Source organism: Apteryx rowi, unplaced genomic scaffold (assembly GCF_003343035.1).
Source record: "Apteryx rowi isolate R43461 unplaced genomic scaffold, aptRow1 scaffold_108, whole genome shotgun sequence".
NCBI classification, from domain to species: Eukaryota; Metazoa; Chordata; class Aves; order Apterygiformes; family Apterygidae; genus Apteryx; species Apteryx rowi.
In genome coordinates this window covers 1,084,552-1,104,497 of record NW_020447286.1, presented here as the reverse complement: position 1 = coordinate 1,104,497, position 19,946 = coordinate 1,084,552, and the positions used below count along the sequence as shown (strand labels likewise).

General features: G+C 38.6%; 1 protein-coding gene across 1 annotated transcript in view; it reads right to left on the bottom strand.

Moving 5' to 3' along the window:
- Nucleotides 1–19,946, bottom strand: part of SEMA3A (semaphorin 3A) — a 173,860-nt gene that overhangs the window by 58,559 nt on the left and 95,355 nt on the right. Inside the window, exons 6-7 of the mRNA XM_026071286.1 lie at nt 11,844–11,937; nt 4,800–4,919 (exon numbers count right to left, since the gene is read on the bottom strand). Of these exons, the coding sequence (XP_025927071.1) occupies nt 4,800–4,919; nt 11,844–11,937 (214 nt within the window). The remainder of the gene's footprint in view (nt 1–4,799; nt 4,920–11,843; nt 11,938–19,946) is intronic.

Below are 19,946 nucleotides of genomic sequence, written 5' to 3'. Positions count from 1 at the left end.
CAAAATTGTATGTGTACGTTGCCATTATTCAGGCATCCTACAAACTGTCATAGGGGAAAACAACATACGATGATGGTTGTTAAGTGCTGTACAAATATCATAAGTGTATCAAGTCCACGTTTCCTGTCTTGGAGCCTGTGAAATTTAAGAGGACATTTTCTTTTTTATTGAACAGTCGCTCAGCTTCTATAATTCTCAGCTGTTTATGTAACCATAAAGCAAAGATTATGAAGGACAATAACCCCAGGAGACTAAGCACAGCTACTACCCCACTTTAAAAACTTTGCCACAGAAAATATGGTAAAATAATGTTATAGAGCTGGTTTAAACCCACAAAAAGCAAGGGAATTCCAAGCCAAGCCTGGAAATCCAGCTTAACATTCCCTCTTTAACTCCAGGTCTAGTAAAGAGGGCGAGTGGGGCCAGAAATGCCTTACTTCTCTGGGGTGCAAAACAGATTCCTAATACAACCTTCATGCAGCTTTTGTGATTTCATTTCATTTCAAATCTTCTGCAACCCAACACTTTTTTTCTTTTCCCCCTTTTGATATAAATGCTTATGGCTATTCATTTTACAAAATGTTAACAATTTATGGTCAGATCCTCTGCGCTCAGGCCAAACCTAGAGAAGAGGAGCGCTGCTCCCAGCTTTCCTTCCACTCCCCTAACCTTTAGGTCGAGCACCGGTGTTAGCGCATTGCTCGTGTGTTGCTTAGCATTTGCTTTGGTCCACTGCACTGCCATTCCTGCCTTCTTGCCTCCAGCCATGCCCTCAGCCTTGCGTGAACGCTTCCCCGGCTGGAGAGACGGGAGCGGGTGGTGTAGAGCAAACCGGCTGCTTTTGGTTCACCAGGGACCTCTCCCGGTGTCAAGGGAACCCACCTCAGACTGCTCAGGCCTCCTGCTCATCTTTTGCTATTGCGGAAACAGTTCATAGAAGCGTGATCCCATCTATGGTTCCTTGAAATAACGCTGCCTTCTCACGCCTCTGAACTATAACAGGTAACTGCATATTTAAAGGAAAAGAAGGTTTCGCCTGTATGCTGCTACCAGGACTCTGTAGAATAGATGTGTAACATCAAAACCCTTATTACTGAAGCTGGACAGGAAATGCTTTTCCAATTTCTGGGACTTTTTTCTGAGAGTTCAAATTCTTTCTTGTCCCTCACGGGGACCAGTCGCGACTGTCAAAGCTTTTTGTGCAGAGAAACTCCATGCACTTACTAGTGGAGCCAACAAACGTCAGGGGTGGGCATGCACACGGCTTGTAACAGAACACATGGTTCAGGCTGGGGCACTGAACTGCTGCTTTTCATGTCCAAGACAACTTCCCTGAGCACCAAAATATTTAACAGTGTTTTTGGAAATGCCTCCATGTCACATCTGGCCCAGTCTGTATTAATAATTAAATATACACGGCTACAGTGACTGATGCATGGTTCCCTGCGCTCTAGCTGAACGCCCTCACTGCACGGCTATCGAATCAGTCTCTCTTGCTTTATTTGGCTTGGTGACTGTTCAATTATTTATACAAAATGAAACGTCTTTAGAAGCCTGACGGCCTCTAAAGTCTTTAAAAAGACTTAAAATGTCTTTAAAAGCTGCTAGTCAGCACCTTCCCTTGGGCTGGGCACAGTTCAAAGCCCTCCTCCCAGCAGCATTTGCCTACTTAAGCAAAGTGAAACATCTCCAACAGGTGACCCTGTGATCTCTGTAGGAGCTCTGCAGTCACACTTAAATCTGAAAAGCTTAATCACTCTGTGCAATGGTAAATGTTCTATATTTTTGTCAGTTCAGGATGACATTTAAATGAAAAAAAAATTAAAAAAAAGTTTGCAAGCTCTTCATGTGCAACTGTCTTCTCCTCTCCATTTTTGGCACCAAGCAGCTGTATTTTCTACACCCTGTCAGCTCTAACCTTAGAGTTAGCATGGGAAAAGCAGTTTTGAGTTCCAGCTGTGAGCCAAACAAGCCTTAGCAGGGACTTACAACTGGACGTCTCACCTCCTAGCTATCAATCTTCATGGAGACGAGGATTTCTCTTATCTGCAAGTTTGATCAGAATTTCTGTCCTTACCAAACTTTCTGTATACACCCACTAGAATAGTCTTTTTTAACCTGAGATTAAGCACATTGTAGAAGGTGAGCTCAAAAAGCTAGCCTATCACTGTATAGCAATCCATGCTGTTACGAAAAACACGTAAAGGTCTGCAAACTTAAGAAGTTTCAAAAGACTGTACTAGTTTATACAGATCTCTAAGAATGTAGGCTACAACTCATCCTTCAATGCTAGCTTACTTCATTAGAAGTATATCCACTTTAAATACATCTGCAAATACAAAACTTCTTTTATAATTCCACTTTAAAAAACACAAACGGCAAAAGAAAAAAAAAATCAGAGGACTGGCATTCCTGCAGAGTTTCAAACCTAAAGAATTATCATTTTTGGATTTCCCTGTAAGATGCTGAAAGTAGGAGTGTTCTATGGAAATGCTGGCAGGGCCTTATCACTGGGAAATTAACAGTAAAGTCCTGGAGCCTTTAATAGGAATGTTGTAGTGCAAATTTTAAGTCAACCTTTTGGATTCTGTATTAGGGATGTAACCTTATTAAGTTGCAATGGGGAAATTTAAAAATGTACTTAAGAATCATTCTCATCAGTTATAGACTGTTACGAGAATAATTTCTAAAGGCTTCTATTTGATTCTTGGCTTTTTAAGTTGTTCTGAAACTTTCCATATGGGAATATGCTGTAATTATGCTTAGAGCCGAAAATCAGCTTCACATTGTACTATGGCAAATGCTGTCTTTCTACTTTTATGATGTTTTCAGAGGATATTTAAATTCGAGCAAGCCTGAGGTCTGTAAGCTCTTTAGGTGCGACTGTCTTCTCCTCCCCATCCTGAGCACGAAAAGCAGTTGTGGTTTCTGCACCATGTCAGATGTTACCTTAGTGCTAATTTGGGAAAAGCAGTTCTCACGTTTAGCACTGAGAGACTGATAACTGAACCCGCAAAGGCACAACACGTTTTCAGCGACGAAGGAGAGGGGCTGTGGACAATGGCTGCGCTTTCCCACTGCATAAATCCTCCCGGCTCAGCCGTCAGCGTGCAAAGCTACTGCACAAAGGCAGATTTTACTTGCATGATTGGGCTTCATTTCATCCTGACTATCATAATGAAAGTGGGTGTTGTGTTATCTTCAGCATATTATTAATCCACCAGGTACCAAGATAGACGGATATGTCTGTAACCCATGTAATTTAAAGTCTCCTGAAGTCCAGGTATTACGTCTGTTATTATAATAAATAATCAATGAAGAATATTTCTGGTTTACAGAGCAACCCCAGACTGTAGAACTGAAATGTAATAGGCCTAAATCTGTCCTCCCAGTAGTCCACATGAGTTTTGACAAAACTGAATTTAATGGGACAGAGTCAGATTCATACAGCATGCCAGATTAAAATATATATACATATACATATACAGATATAGATATGCTTATGCAATACATATATCCTGTATGTATATATGTGTGTGTGTGTGTGTGTGTGTGTGTATGTGTATATATATGTATGTATGTATTGTTTATCCAAAGTACAATAGCGCTTTGTGACTTCCATTATGAATCAGGGATTGGTTGTCTTATGGATCTATCATACAGTTAATATGATAACCAGAATGACACTAAATGTTCCTGGCTGTAGCTAATAAGAAGCTGTGTTATTAAAAGATAGTCTGCTATTACATTTCCAAAATTTACATCAACAGTTTGCACTGAATTGCAAAACCACATAAGAAAACCTGGACCTCAGCACAGATGTAAATATTGTGGCTAGAAGAGAAAAATATCTAAGCACAAAATATTTTGTGAATTCAGAAACAGGAGTGCAAGTCTGACAGATGCAAGCAACATGTACAGCAAAAGTCGCTTGCCAACTCTTTAAAAAAATTAAAATATAAATTAACTCAGAGTAACAGTTAGCATCACTGGATCACTAAAATCAGATGTCAGCTTTTTCAAATGATAAATACTCATTTCCAAAAATGTTTGTATGCTTGTGCAGCTAAAACCCAGGCTTATTCTACTTAAGATGGCGAAATTTTGACTTCAGTAGAACTTGGATACAGTACTCAAATGCATTTTAAAGTATTTTGGTGAAAACTAAACACGAGACTAAAACCAGGTTTGCACTGAAACTATCCCTCGCCCTGTGTACACACAAACAAGCAGCTACTGGGCTGATTAGTTATATGCAAACAATAATGTAAGTTATTGTGCCTTGTTAAACGATTGAATGCTTTGAAACTCAATAGTTTGGAATACCCAGAATAGCCAGAACTCCTTTCAGTTTTTTCAAAGTATTGACAACTCTGGCCTGCTCCAGATGTGCTGATGGTTTACTTTCCCATGGCAGCCCATGTCAGATTCCCTTCTATCCAGGCAAAAATTAAAGGCTTCGCAGGGTGCTGTCCTGGGCAGGGCTCTAGCTGCTCTGCGCAGATGTGCAGCTGGTGCCTCTGCAAGCCCAGAGGTGCTCCCTCTGCTCCTGCGGCAGGACTGCTTTAGTCATCCTTTCCGTACGTGTTTTAAATTTAATCCCACTCCACAAATCTCCATGCAATTAAAACAAAAATGCTCCTTTATAAATCACTTTTGATTCGTTTAACTGCTTTAAGACACAATTCTGCTGCAAATAAAAGAGGGGTGCGTATGTCCCAGCTGGCGCAGGAATGAAGCTGAGCACTAATCTTTAATGGCCACATGAACGTAACCAGATAAATGTACATTTTGCATACCATTGAGCCACCGGGAGTCATGCTGCTCTGTTCTGATTGGATGGTGATGCCCCAAAGTTCGGAAAATGGCAAAGTCTCTGCCCATGAAGTCTGCTGCGGTGCCGGAGTACAATTCACCATCTGTGGGATGATATAATTGTAAGCAATATTTCTCAATTTTCAAGTCATGATAAGTCAGAGATTTATACTAATAGGGATAATGTGAAAATTGCAAGAGTAATAAACCACATACAATGTACTGTCGTTGAAAATACATGACCAGGGTACCTCCTGTTTCACTGCAGAGCTTAACTGTGACCTCTTTCAAATGAGCTGCACATCCCGACTACTAATGCAGCCTTTTTAAGAAAATACATTTGGATTCTTAGCCTGGATTGGTGATAGCTTGTACAGCGATCCAGGGCATACAGCAGTATGTGGCCCTGAAAAAAATGCCTAACTTTGAAGTTATCCTGTTCTGAACAGATTAGACTGGAGACCTCAAGAGATTCCTTCCCAAATATTGGTTTGTTGAGGTTCTGTGCTGGGAAGAGGAGAATCCGGCTCATTCATTCTCAATTTAGAAAGTCATTGGGTCCCTCAAATTGTTCATATAGAAACTGTTTTTTTGTTTTTTTTGTTTTGTTCTGTTTTGTTTTTGTTTTTGTTTTTTCCTGAGCAGGCAAATCCTGTGATGACAGTATCTTCTACAGGGAAGACAGGCCATGCCTTTTTCTTTCTGTCACCTTTGTAACTGCAAGACTGTCGAAGTAAAACAGAGAGTGAACAAATGAGATCATCCCCTGCTACCTCAGCCCTCCACACATCACAGTGAACAAGTGAATTAAAAATTGACCTATAGCCTCAGCCCAAAAAATGGCACATACACAGCCTAGCTGGAGATGAAGCTCATAATATTAGAGTCCCTGTGTGCCCCTCCTGAACCAGCTAGAAGGATCACAGAGGAGAGACAGATGCAATTTAAATTGAAATGACTAGGTCAAGTTAAATGTGGGTAAGGCAATAACAATAATAACTACATAGTAATCAGATCTACAGAAAACATCCAGGGATCAAGGTAAAGCACGTATTTTGGGGGGTTAATGCAGAGCTTGTCCATGAAATTAATCTGAATTCAAAGTGCTAAAATGTATTTTTAGGACTGTGCCTTTTCATGCCTGTATCTGAGATGAGCTACCTTACACTGTCCCTTTAATATGGAATTAAAAAGTGTTATCTTTCCAACTGCTGTTTTTGAGCTACCCATCTTAAGAGAGTCTCCTATGAAAAAGATAATTTTGAGGATGAAATAACTGTTTCTTTAAGTTAAGGTAATAAATTTTTCATGGTCATGATGAACTCTACCATATACTCATTCTAAAACACCCTTTAGAAACGAGTTTATGATTTTCATGGCAATTTTAGGTATTTCCATGGTGGGACAACCACATCCAAGTAAGCCTATTGAATATCACTGGGATCTTTTCCCAAGAACATTGACAGCATGAAATTATCAATTGAACCTACAGTAGCTCTGTACCATATGGCAGTCGTGCAAGTCAGGAAGGGTGAAAACATGATAGCAGAAAGGCATGGAATTGAGTGAATTCACAGCAGAGATTAGAAGCAAATAGACCAGTCATGCCCAGCAGGAGGTGTAATCAGAAGTGAAACAGAACAGCATATCATTAATTAACAATTTATCATTCCTCTATGTCATTTTCAACTTTTTTAGAGGGGAGACAATCACTTAATTATAGTGATTATTATGTATAGTGTATGCAGCTGAGATTTTAAAGAACATAAAACCTTTTTGCCTGTGAAAATGGCTTTGATGCTATGCTTAACCTTTCTTTAACCTTATCCTCATTTTCTTGTCTTCCACTCCCCAGTGAGTTAGGATAAATCAATATAAATAGAAAGTGCATGGGCGGGGGGGGAACCAACAAGCCCTATTTTACTTCTTAGTTATCAACAGATGGAAAGGTCAATCAAGAAAAAAAAAATCTATATTTAATACTACATTATTAAAACTACAAAAATAGCTCGATAATTTATTAAAATTACATATTTGTACTATTTTGAATTTTAAGGGGGTTAGGTACTTCAACTTCTAACTCAATATAAAGACACCATTGAAATTAATGCACCTTCTGGGTTTGACTCAGTTCATCCTAAAACCATTTCATTCTGCTGTGCTCTTGTTCTGGCTCGTACTTTTTTTGTCAGTGGTGAAAGACAGCATAAGAGTTTTATCAATAATGGGTTTCTGTGTGTTCCAAAGGAAGAAAGAGCTGTAGAAAACCAGCTGACCTTTCTTTATTGTCTACTACAGCTCCTCTAAGTTTCAATATACTTAGACCATTGCCTACGGTTTGAATTGGTTTTCTTTGATTTCCAGCAGGAACTGACTCAAGGTCCATTGAAGTCAGTGGATTTCAGATACAATCTTTAAATCAGGAAAATGTGTGATAAATAGCCATCCATGCACCAAGGCTGCAGAACAGCCCTTTGGTGTTTTAAATGTATTCTCATAGTTTTCTCAGTCTCATCAGGATCAGATGTGTGGTACTACAGTAAGGCAAAAAAGGGATTTCAGCTTAGATAGAAATACCAAGAAATACCATTTCTTTTTGTGAGATTTTGTGAGATTTTTGCCAGATCAAGGGCGAGCTTCAAGTCATATCCCAGATTGCGTATCCCTTGATGCAGGGCTATCCAAAAGTTATATCAGAATTTTGCCTCCTCTCTAGTTAGAAGTAAATTATGTTTTGTTTCCTTATGAAGACCTTCTTTTGGACACTTACTGGCCTAGAAAATACTTCTTTTGTGCCATTGTGCTACTACTGTTGGTAGCAGTTTTAAAAGCAGTTTTCATTAGTTTTAGGAATGAAGTGGAAACTAACAATTCACAAACTGACAAATATTTCTTAAGCAGAAAGACTAAATGCAAAGAAATAAGTTGTCACTTTGTATTTCAAGTCCAACAGCGTAAGGCAAGGACTGTGGCTTTCTGTTCAGAACCAGCTGATGGGCCTCCATTGTTTTCACAGGAAAAACTTCTATGTTTTGGACACAAGCCACTTAAAGATATAGCATGTTGACACACGTGCGCAAACAGAAATACATATATTGACTTTACTAAATAAAGAGGTGACAATTAAAGCCTGTAAATATTGCTGGTTTAAAAAGGAACCATTTATTCCCACATACTGCATGGGAGCACCATGGAAGTATAAGGTCATTCCCCCAGCATCTCCCGGTTTCATTAGACAGGAAGATATTAAACAAGAACTGCATAAACTTATTTTCTCAATTGTTTCTCTTCAGCTCTTAAAGAAAACAGCATTATACATACACACACACACACACACACACACACACACATATATATTTGGCAGATACATAAGTATTAGCTTCCTTTTTGAAAGAAATAAGAAAGTTCAGCAGATGAATAATACAAGCAAAAGCAAGCCTTGAATTTCCTGATTGTTGCCCCTGGTAAAAGAGCTCCCAAACAATATCTGATACCCTTGGGTAGTAGGTTTATTCATATCACTGAAGTTGAGATTTTTGGATCACGATGGTCTGACTTCAATCCCATTCAGGTCAAGAGCTAGAATAAACCTTTAAATCATGAATCTTATATGTACTTAGTAGTTAATTTGGAGGAGAGTAAGCGAGAAGAATAATGCTCTTCCTTGGTAAGAAGCCATCGTTCTTCAGATCACATTCAGATTAATCCCTATTTGGGAGTATTAAGGCACCTAAACAGATGCAAAAATTATTTTAAAATGTATATAAAAAGAAATGAGTGAGACACAGGAACATAAATAGCTTTGAGGATCCTGGATTATCAGAGCTTTTGAAAATCCCGAGGTGGGATTTCCTAAAGAATATCTGACTGATAATAGGACAGGGGATGTCTTGTTCTCTGAGGGTTTTTCAACTATACAGATACAATTGCTTTAGACTAATGCATTTCAGTGATAGTTTTCTCCAGTGACTGCTTTCTTTGAAAACCCTGCTGTCTCTCATTTTGCTCCTGCCCTGAAATACACACTAGCGGTGCCCAGGGACTAGGTACTCTCTACATTTTCCTGCATTAGCCCACTCAAATGGAGTTTGTTTAGTTAGCAGCATATAGATTGGGAATGGATGAATAATGTCTTATATTATTTGGAACTGGTTATATCATGTTCCCAGCTGGCGTTTACTTAAGAGTAGAGTAGCAATAACTACCTTAAATGAACAACTCTTAAAAAAATAATGAAAAATGTTTGCAGGTGGATGGAACAAGGAACGTATACTGGAAAAAATATTGGAACAATTTAATAATGATGAACTGGTTTTTTTTGTTTTTTTTTCCCCCAAATATTATTGAATTTTGTGAGGAAGGAGAGAAAACTGAAGATCTTTTTTACCCTTATAAGAGTTTCTTTCAGCTGAAATATAAAATAAGAACCCTGAGTACTAATGGCTATTAAAAATCTTAAGTTACTTGTTGCAGATTAGCCTTAGTGCTTTGCCTGAATTCCAGCTTGAGTAATTACATTTCACTTACCTAAGATTTACCTTCTAGCTATTGAGTCAAGAATGTACTCTTCTCCACTTTGCAAACTCTCTGTTGAGTACTTCTGACAAAGAATAGAGGTTATTTTCCACTCTTGTATTTAACTGTATTAATTACTGTTACTTCTCAGCCTTCTCTTATCTTCTTTATAGGTATGTTGTGTTACAACTATAATGTTGCATTTTAATGACTCCAAGATTATCAATTTACACCCTCACCCACTTGAACCTGGGATGATCCCTGGTTACTGGCGAGTACAAATATTTCTGGCACCTGAAGGGCCAGGTATATCAGAGGTGTATCAGAAGAAGGGAAGAAGTAGTTCAGCCTTCCTCTTCTTCAAGTAGCCTATTTTTGTGAAGCATTTGTGGTCAAGAGGCCCATCTTCCAGCTGTTGTGGCCCCATTTGCTGTTTCACCCCAGGATACCTACTTCAGGGTCTGACTGGACCAAACCTTTCCATACAGTCATTGCTTAGCCAGTTCGTTTTTCCCTTTTCTCCACTTCCTCAGGTGAAGTTCACCTACTTTGGGGAGAGGAAATTATTTCACTTTGGGTCAACATAGTCCCATTAAATTTGTGCTTTTGGCAAAGATAGAATAAGCCATTGTGGACCAGTGGTGAATTTGGTGAACACTTTCTTAAATACCAAGGGAACCTCTGCAGCAAAGGATTTAAATAAATGCAGCACTATAATCAGTAATACAATATGGCTGTCAGGTAGTTATGAGGAGGTTGAGAAGAAAGGGTGTTCGTTTCTGAGGATAGGGGAATGTTAATTATAGCTTCATCCTGGGTTTTAGATAAGTGACTGAAATTAAAAAATAGTCACTGCCTTTGCATGTTCCATTTTTACCATTTTCTGTAGTGCTAATAAACTCATGGCTTTAACTGAATCCTGATTTAAAACAAAATATGATGCTTTGTCTACTGTTTATTAGGAGGAAAAACACATGGAGTGAAAATGATAGTGATAGGGAGTGGACTCATGAAAGCAAAGATGTTTTAAAGGCATGAAATCCAAGCCAAGGGAAATAAGATAATCATATTTGTGCAGGACTGAGTAAAAAAAAGGAATGTGAAAAGCTAGACACTGTTGACTTTATGCCGTTACATACCGGGTATACCATGTAATACTGGCTTGTCATCATTCTCTTTCTTTATTGTATATTAAAGTAAATAGTCAAGTCATTCCCTTGAGAGCAGCTCTGCCACTAATTCAAGTTGCTCCAGGCACTAATTTATACACTGGTCTTTTACACACACATTTCTTTCCATTGCTGTTTGTACAGGGTGCAAGTTGGAGCAAGATGAGGATGTCTTTCTTGTCGTTTTTTTTCTTTTTAAAAAGTGCATTTCCTCAGGGTAGCTCATCACCTGTGATCTTTAGGGGCTTCGAAGAGCAGGAAATGAGGCACACTCAAGACTAAATTTTTGTTGCTATCTCTTCTGAATATCTTCATCTTTAAATGCAATGCAAATATAATACGGATAGTTGCTAGGCAGGGCCCTAAAGGAGGAAGATGGGCAAAGTCCTGGAGAAAACAAGGTATCTGGTTATGTCTCATTTCCCAGAGAGTTATTGGACAGGAGAAGCTGCAAACTTCTGAAACTATTTTTGTCCCCTCGGATTTGAGGTTGTAATTAATTGCCAAAAGAGTTACATGTTGAGGATAGAGTGGCTACACCAGGGCAGTGTTGTTATGTAGGTGGGAAGAAGAATCTAATTTGTTTCACTCTTAATCTCTTCTCACAAAACTTCTTTTTACCTTTTTTGTAAGGGAGAAGGAAGGCCAATAAACACAATTAATTCAATTAAATTATTTAAATCAATTAGATCAATTCAATCAATTAGATTAGTTCAATTAGATTAATGCAAACCAGGTGCTCTATACATTCATCTTCCATTAAATTAACTATTATTTATTCAAAAATACTTAATTTATTGAAATCTCTCAATCTGGACAGCAGCTTAGTTTCACTTAGTTTAACTCAGTGTAAGACAGATCTCTGCAGTTGAAACATCATGATCTTAGAGCCTGGACTTGTAAATATTTGCATATCTCCAACTCACATGGGGGTACAATTCAGTGATATACTTTCCCTGTCAGCAAAACTGATATAAGAAATTGCTTATTCCTGCTCTCACTTTGCTCTCAGCTGTGCTGGTGGAAATGTTAGTACTATAAATTGAGTGATTAAAATACTTCCAGAATCATCTAGGCCTGAGGAGAAGAAACACTTTGCAGAATCAAGCTCTTACAGAAGGATAAAGCAACTCTTGTAATATTTGAATCCTGGTTTATATACACCTTATTTCTCAAGACACCTGGGTCAACTGTATTAAAAATGAAACCAGAATGACTTTAACCTGGAAAGAAAGCACATACAACAAAACCCTATCATAGACACAGTAAGAAGAAGAAAAGCAGAAAACTGGCAATTATCTACAGTGAATGCATGTCTCATTGAACTTATTTTGTAGCACCTACCTACTAAAAGAGAAGCTGTCAGCAATTTAGGATCGTAAGGGCTTTTCCCTCGGCCATTTTCAAAATGTGAATCTTCCATTTTAAAAATGTTGTCCTGTGGGGTGGAAAAAAGAAAGAAACAACATTATTTTTTGAAAGGACACTAAAAATAAGTTGAATTCAATAGAGTGCAGTACATATGATTCATACTGGTATTGTGGCTTCAGGGATGTCAACATACACAAGGTGAGGATCTGGCAAAAGTGCCCACCTTCTAACTGATATTGTGCTAAGGCTAGTCAAAAGCACAAATGCACATTCACAAGTCTTGTCTCATCTATTCTACTTCATATATAATTTCCATGGTTTCACTGAATTGTATCTGCCTTCAGTAGGAATATTGCCTGAGTAGTATTTACTGAAGATGTTAGTATTTGAAACTTTTGTCTGAAAAAGATGAAACCTGTTTTTAATAGACTACACTTTTCACTAATCTATACTTCAGGGATGTTTTGGAAAAGTGCAATGCTGAATTCTGCTTTCCTAACTTGGGATTTTAGTCACCTACTGTTCCCTGTATTCTCAAATTCAATTTTAACTGCATCATCAGAGCTTTTTTTTTTTTTTTCCACTACTGTGAAATGCAACTTTTAGAATATACAAACTGGGGGCAAAGTATATGGGGGATAAAACAAGATTAGAAAAAAACATCTCAGTCAACACTAACTCAAATCAGGGTCAGTAAATCAAAAGCAATGGGATTTTCAGCACACTTAATTATTTCGTTTTTAACTGGGAGATCAAATCTGCCAATCAAATTGAACACCATGTTCATCTTATGTTTTGCACTGAGGGTAAAACCAGAAGGATAGAGACCTTTTTGCATAGTAGACACTATAGTGATAGGAGACTTGTGGAAGCCAGAGCAAAAGCTGAAATGTCCATTTCCCATCTGCACTGTGGATGATTTGCATTGACACTTGACTTGGTCAAGAAGCCCCAAAGCTGGGACCTGGCCAGGCAGGTATTCTGGTTACGTAGCTCTTAGCACCCAGCTTTCAAGCTGCTTCTCCCTAAAATTCCTCTATAAGGTAGATGCTGGAGGATTTCCTCTAACCAATATTTACAGGACCAAGGGGCTTAGGCTGCAGTAGCAATTACAGCTTGCTACAACCTCTTTTTTCCTACTGTCTGATCAGAGGTTGACGGTCCTTTTTAGTCAGGTGGACAAAAAGAAGCAGAGCAGGATGTATGTCTAACAAAGTATTAACAGTAAGAAGTAACCAAGAAGCTGGTACTTTTATTTTGTCTAGCTATTTCATAACAGATCAGCTCCTGATTTTCAAGTCTCTACAGTACTCACTGCTTCCATTGACTGTCTCAATTCCCGCTTCCTCATTCTTGTTACCTCTTTGCAATCAGAGAATCACAGAGCTGCAGGTTGGAAGGGTTCTCTACATGTCATTGAGTCCAGCCTCTCACTTGAAGGAATACTGTTGCCAACATGGGATATGGTCAGCTTTGGTTTTGTCTAGCCAAGTTGGGAAAACCTTCAGAGACGGAGATTCTACAGCCATTCTAGGCAACCTCCCCTGTACTCCTAACAAAAACTTTTTTTTTTCTCACCTGAACTTTCCAGGTGTAATATGTGGCTGTTGTTCCTTAATATATCATCTGCCACTATTGCAAAGAGTGTGACCTTGTCTTCTTTGCAACTACCTTTCAAATTGTTGTAGGCTGTTCTTAAATTGCCCATTAGCCTTCTCTTCTCCAGGTTAAATCTCAGGCTAGAACTTCATGAAAGCTTAACTAGCGTGTAAACTCCAGAAAGTGACTTACATTGTCTCAAAATTGCACATAATGCTTTCACCCTCAAGAGCACTGCTCCAGTGCTCAGTGCTGGAGTCTTGGCACTTCACAGGGCTGTGGGGATCCAAAAATATCAACAGCTCAAATCTTGTTCAGCAATAGCTTCAGTAATGTTTTTTTTAATGTGAAGATCAGTCAGGCAAATAGGTGGTGTCTTCCTCAGAAGTAGCGAATTAAAGTATTTGGAAGCAGCACTCTCTCTGGCACCCCGCCTTCCCTCATCTTGGTAGTTCTTACTGAATCCAGGTATGGGCCAGGCCAGTGACCAAATGGTCCAAAAGGGATTATTTTAAACCTACTGAGGCCATGTTTCTGTAGGAGGGCCAGCCACATACTATGATTTTTTATTAAAGGCTTCTTTAATTATATCATGCAAATGTGTGTGTGTGTGTGTGTGTGTGTGTTACATATTTTTAAAAGAATGCCAAAAGGACTTTACAGCAATTTACTGCAGAGAAAGGTAAAGGGGTAACGGACTGTTAGCACTGTAGTTTGTCTGGAAGGGCTAACTGCACTGTAAGATAAAAAAGTTTGGGCACAGCTTTCTGAAGTTTGAACCCAAAATTCAAGCTCAATCTCCTAAGGCATGTTCTTGTAGATGCGCCCTGTCTGATTATGTTTATACAGTCATTCTGTGTCTGTAATATCTGACACAATATTGAATTTTTTTCTTTTCCTTTGTCCTTATTTTTATTTTTTAATAGTTCAGACACATTCTTCACTCCTATCCAATTTTCTGACTTTGCTCCTTCTAACCATAAATGAATAAATAATGAAAAAGAAAACCATTTTTGAATTTCTGCTGTAGGGCCTATATCAAGATCTTGCACAATAAATAAAAGTAATAAGTTGAAGAGACTGCTGGATCTCAACTACAATAATAGAAAATGGCACTAATGCTACAAGCCATTATTGAAAAATGTTATTATCAACTACATTTTCTTGGGATTTCTTCTTACTAGATGATAATTGCTCAACTTGAACACCAATGGATATTTGATAAGGCTATAAAGTCAATGGCATGGCAGTTAAAGCAGAATATATTCCCAAGATAATCCCATGTGTCATTATAAAACAAATAGGAAACAGATGTGGAAAATGATTTGATGTAGGAAGGATCTGATTTTTGACTATTCTTCTGGTTTATGTCACTGTGACTCTACTGATATTGTTGTGTAACAGGCAAAAAAGAGTGGAGAATCAGGTCAGCATAAGACAGAGACCTACCCTCCTTCTTAGGGTTTGTGGAATAAACCTTTTGAAATAACAGGCATGACAGGGAAATCCCACAGTGTTTTCATATTTCAGTTAAAATTCAATGTAGAGGCACATGCAATGTTTCCAAATGCATCAGTGAGTAATAATGATAATAAATATATCACTGTTAGGTGCCAAATAAGTGTATCATGGTTAGTTTGAAGCCTCAGGGGATTTTAAGAAACATGCTAGAAGAAGCCTAACTTATCACAAATAGGGCAACTTGCCCAAATACCTCTTTGGGTGCAGAAGTCAAACCATCTCTGCCTACTGGCAATAAATAGAGGCAGCAAAGAAAATCTTTCCTGTGAACCCCCCCAGTTAAAATAAAATAAAATAAAATAAAATAAAATAAAATACCTAGGAAGCAATAAAGAAGCATGACTAATGATAGGTACTTGATCGTTTCTAGTCACCAGTCCATACGCACTAGTGCATACACACCCAAATCCTGCCCTAAGGTGCCTTGTCAGTGGGAGATGAGGCGAGAAGTCAATGCGAGTATTTAAGGGCAAAAACTCATCTCTGCATTTTCTGTAAAACATGCGCTTCATCTTTTTTCCCCAAGAATTAGGCTCTGACACGCAGGCTATGTGCCTGACATTATAAGTTGTCCTATCCACCTAAATTCCACCTGAGAAGCTGTGTGTAAGCAGCAGGGAGAGTGAAGACAGAAAAATGACCCAGAGGGGCTACCTGGAGCTAGCAAAGACCAAGGCTGTGCTCAGAGGCTTGGGTAGACTTTGGTCTGTGCGACCATGGCCTTCACTTACACAAAAATGGCAAGACCTCTTAGCTGGAGAGCATTCACATTATTTACACTCAGAAAAGTTTTTGAGCAAATTAAAATTTTGCTGCTTCTTGAGCTTTATAGTCAATTGAATGCAAAGAGTCATATCACAGTGAGTCAGCAGACCCCTTAGCCATAAACAGTAAGAAAAAGAGTATACTCACAAACTGCTCACTATTTCGAAGCCATGTGAGGGCTATTATATAACCAGAGACAGGAATTCATGACAAAGCAAGCTTACCGTTCTGACTGTAAAGGAAATTCTCTAGAAATAGAAAACAAAAAAGAGAAGAAAAAGAAGAGAAAAGAAAAGAAAAAAAGAGAAGAAAAGAGATGAAAAGAAAAGAAAAGAAAAGAAAAGAAAAAAGAAAAGAAAAGAAGAAAAAAGAGAGGAGAGGAGAGGAAAAGGAGAGGAAATAGATGTTCAAATAAAGATCACTGTAACTCACTGTTAAGCCCAATTTATTCTACAGAACTCCTCTTTAGTTGCTCTGGCAACACAAAGGGACATTACAATGTACTTCAAGCCTCTTTGGGGATCCTAGTAGATAAAAACCCACCTCTGGTGTATTTCAGTTAGTTGGTGTGTGGGTTATAAAACACTAGGTTTCCTATCTAATTGATGCTTCTATAAAATGCATACTAACACCACCAAAAATGAGGGAAGTGTTCAGGTCCTGAATTAAGGTATGAGGGACAGACATTGCCCACATGATGGTGCACTGAAATTCCACAAATTCACAGTGACAGTAACTGACAGCAAGCATCCCACTACAGCTCGGCTCATGTTATAGGGTGAATCATGGTTCCACCTAGGAAACTTTGCATTGTGGGTTAACATGCCACGTGCCTTTCATCCTGCTTCTCAGTCCTATGAACAAGGATTTTCCTGTAGCACGTACTACAATAAATGGCAAGACTAAGCCAGAAAGAACTACAGTTCAGTCCTGGAACAAACATACAAATTCTCATGACTCCCAGTCCTTTTCCCCCATGACCTGCCATTTTAAGGCTACAGAGATTCACTTTCAGACTGCTGAAAAGTGGCTGAAACTATGCCCTTCATCATGGTATTGACTGCTGCCAAGACACTGCTACTTGAGAAGACTTACTTCATATCTTGCTATTGAATAGCTTCAGCCAGCCAGTATGATAGCAGTGAAATATATATATATATATGTATATGTGTGTGTGTGTGTGTGTGTATGTGTACACCCACTGCATAACCATATATATAAAAATATATACAGACACACACATATATATACACCCAGTATGATAGCTTTTGTAACAGACTTGGAGTCTATCTCAGCAGCTAGCCAGTCCAGAACTGTCTCAACAAAACAAGGACAAGAAAGGTGTCAGCACAGACTGGGTGTTTTTGGTGAAGGTTTTCTTAGCTCTTCTTTCCCAGTTTGGCACTATTTCTGGCTTGTGAGAAAACCTGTGATTGGTGGGGAAGAGCTAAGCTACTAAGATGGCCAGCAGTTCCTGTTGAATTTCAGTGTCATTTCTTTTTAATGAAAGTTTTCTGGCACTTCACACAGAAATTATCCCAGAATTGCAGAGCCTAACACAGCAAAACTGCTGCCAGTCTATAATGAATTAATGCAGTGCAAGCAGATCATCTGAAGAGGCTGTGTTGATGGAGTGTGTACAGCTACTAAGAAGGTATTACTGGTTTAGATTATAAGGCACGGAAGACTTAGAACGGTTTGACAGAAATGATGCTCCCCAGCTGCGTTAGAGCAGCTGATGGAAGTCATATCCTTACTCTTTGTAACCCCCAGACCATAAATAGAAAGCAGCACATCTCCAGGGCGTCTTCCAGGGGCTAGCTGATCATCAGGACAAGCTGATGAACAGTAATGTGGGATGGTCCAGAAACATTCAGGATGCCAGGAGCTTTAGGAACTAGCACGTCTTTTGTTTAATGAAAAAGGTAGAGTTGGCCACAGCTGTGAATATTATTGATGTTCACATTTCCCTTGCTGGTCTCACAGAGTCAGTTCTACTATTGTGAAGCATCTTATAGGACAAATAGATTGCACGGGAAAAAGAAAGAAAGAAAGAAAAAAAAAGCCCGAGCGCCTGCAGTATGACAATGCAATTGGAAAGAGTATCTGTTTGGAAGACTTTAAGGCAGATGGCAATGTCTCTTAACTGAGCCAGAAGTTGCTGGCACTGAAATATTGTGTTCTGTGTATTATACAGCACTGGTGAGAAGAAAAGCAAAAGCAAAAGCCCCACTTCCCACTCAGAGGCAAACCTTCGAAGACATTAAGGTTTGGATTTATCCCCACTAAATAGAGGCATCAACTGAGGCTGCTAAATTTGCCCCCCTACACACAGTCGGCAGAAAGCAACAGGTTCCTCTGAATGACAAGTCGGACCAATGAAGAACTGAAATTCCCAAGGACAAGATCTCTCTTCACTGATTACAGAGGAAGCCTTAGGTGTCTCAGTGAAGTGAGACCATAGCAGTTTAGGTCTGATCTAACAGGATAGCCCTTCTGAACTGAACTCTGCCAGGGCAGCTGATCAGTCATCTTACTTTTAGAACAGAAGCTGGTGTTTTCACTGTTCCCCACACCCTCAATATAATAATTTTGATTTGATTTTCCTCTTGCCTTGTACCAATTTCCATGCACACATTTTATGACTATCTCAAGGATTTTCCACAGAATCTTTTAAGCACATTTCACTCTATGAAGAATGATTTATTTATGAATTGTGTTACTTTTCAAGAAGAATTTTAAGTGGAACAACTATGTGGGATATGACTATGTTCTTATTGTTATTTTATTTCCTATTTCACACCTAATCTATTGAGTCATGAAAACTGTTAAATATGAGGACTTTGGTTTCAGGGTTGGGAATCATGCTGTTATGGAACTTTTAATAAGCAAATTTTATTAAAGTCATCCCAGTGGAATACTTTTTTTTTAAAAAAAAAAGTGCAAGTGCAAATAAATATAATGTGAGAAATTATGCAAAAAAAACAAATATTAAAACAAATGTTAATGTTGAGGCAAGTGGTAACCATTGGGGAAATAGATGAAAAGTGATCGAGGCAATAAGGCAACTGTTTTAAATCATTAATTATATTTTAAAAAAAAAGTCCACACAATGGGCTTCTGACTTTTAACGTTCAAGCTCCATGTGGCATGGGGTCTTTACTTGCTCACATTTGGAGGATACTGGGCTTTGGAATACCATTCTAGTTATTTTCTGTTTTTCCAACCTGGGCTTAACAGAGCTGAGCTATCAGAGTTTTAAAAGCCAGTGGGAAATCACTGTAAGTGACAGATCCTTAGTAAAAAAGCTGTTTCCAAGAAGGAGAGGTCTCCAGCTTCTGTAGGACCTGGAACCAGACCCTCTTGGGCTGCTGCGCTGGGTAGAGGGGAGTCAGAAGGAACTTTGCTGAAGAGAGTTTGCTGGCAAAACTATCTGATCAGGAGCTCCAGAGGACATCTGCCATCTCTCTGTGCTTTCCCTCAGGCAGCTTCTTCAGCTTCGTTATCTTTGCAAGACCCCTCTCTAACAGTTCCTGGATTAGTCTATGCCCTCTTTTTCGGGCCCAAGAAACACTCTTTCCCCTGAGACACCCTGCTTGTAAATATTCACTGAAATTTTGATGTTTGAAAATCTTTATGTTGATATTGGACAATGGACTAAATGAGCTGTTGAGGTGACCACTGGTTCCACACTTCCTTGGTTCTGTAGTTCAGTGAAAGCAGAATAGAGATCTTGATTTCTATTTCTATTTCTATTTTTGCCACAGTATGTCACTTACATTGGAAACTTTTCCTGGCTTATAATATTCAGAATATGTCTTAAAATGCAGCAGACAACTCTGGTAGGCAGAAAAGTTTGAAAATCTGTCTCTGTAGACAACAAGTGAATTTGGAGAACTTACCCTCTCGATAGCTCAGTTTCAGTCAAATATCTGAAGTCCCACATTTATCTGGTTTATTCTGAGATTAACTGAGTTAATAAATATTAAGTTACCATAAACCTTTACAAAAAGGCATTTTTTTATATCTATCTATCTATATAAATAATTATAATTCAATGAATTTAATGAGAGGGAAACCATTGCCAAATGAGCTATGTAGGAACAGCTGGTTTAATATATTCATTATTTGTAGTTTATGATTTGTAATTCCTTCTGCCTCTGATTGGAAGACAAACAAAGTGTCAGTGTC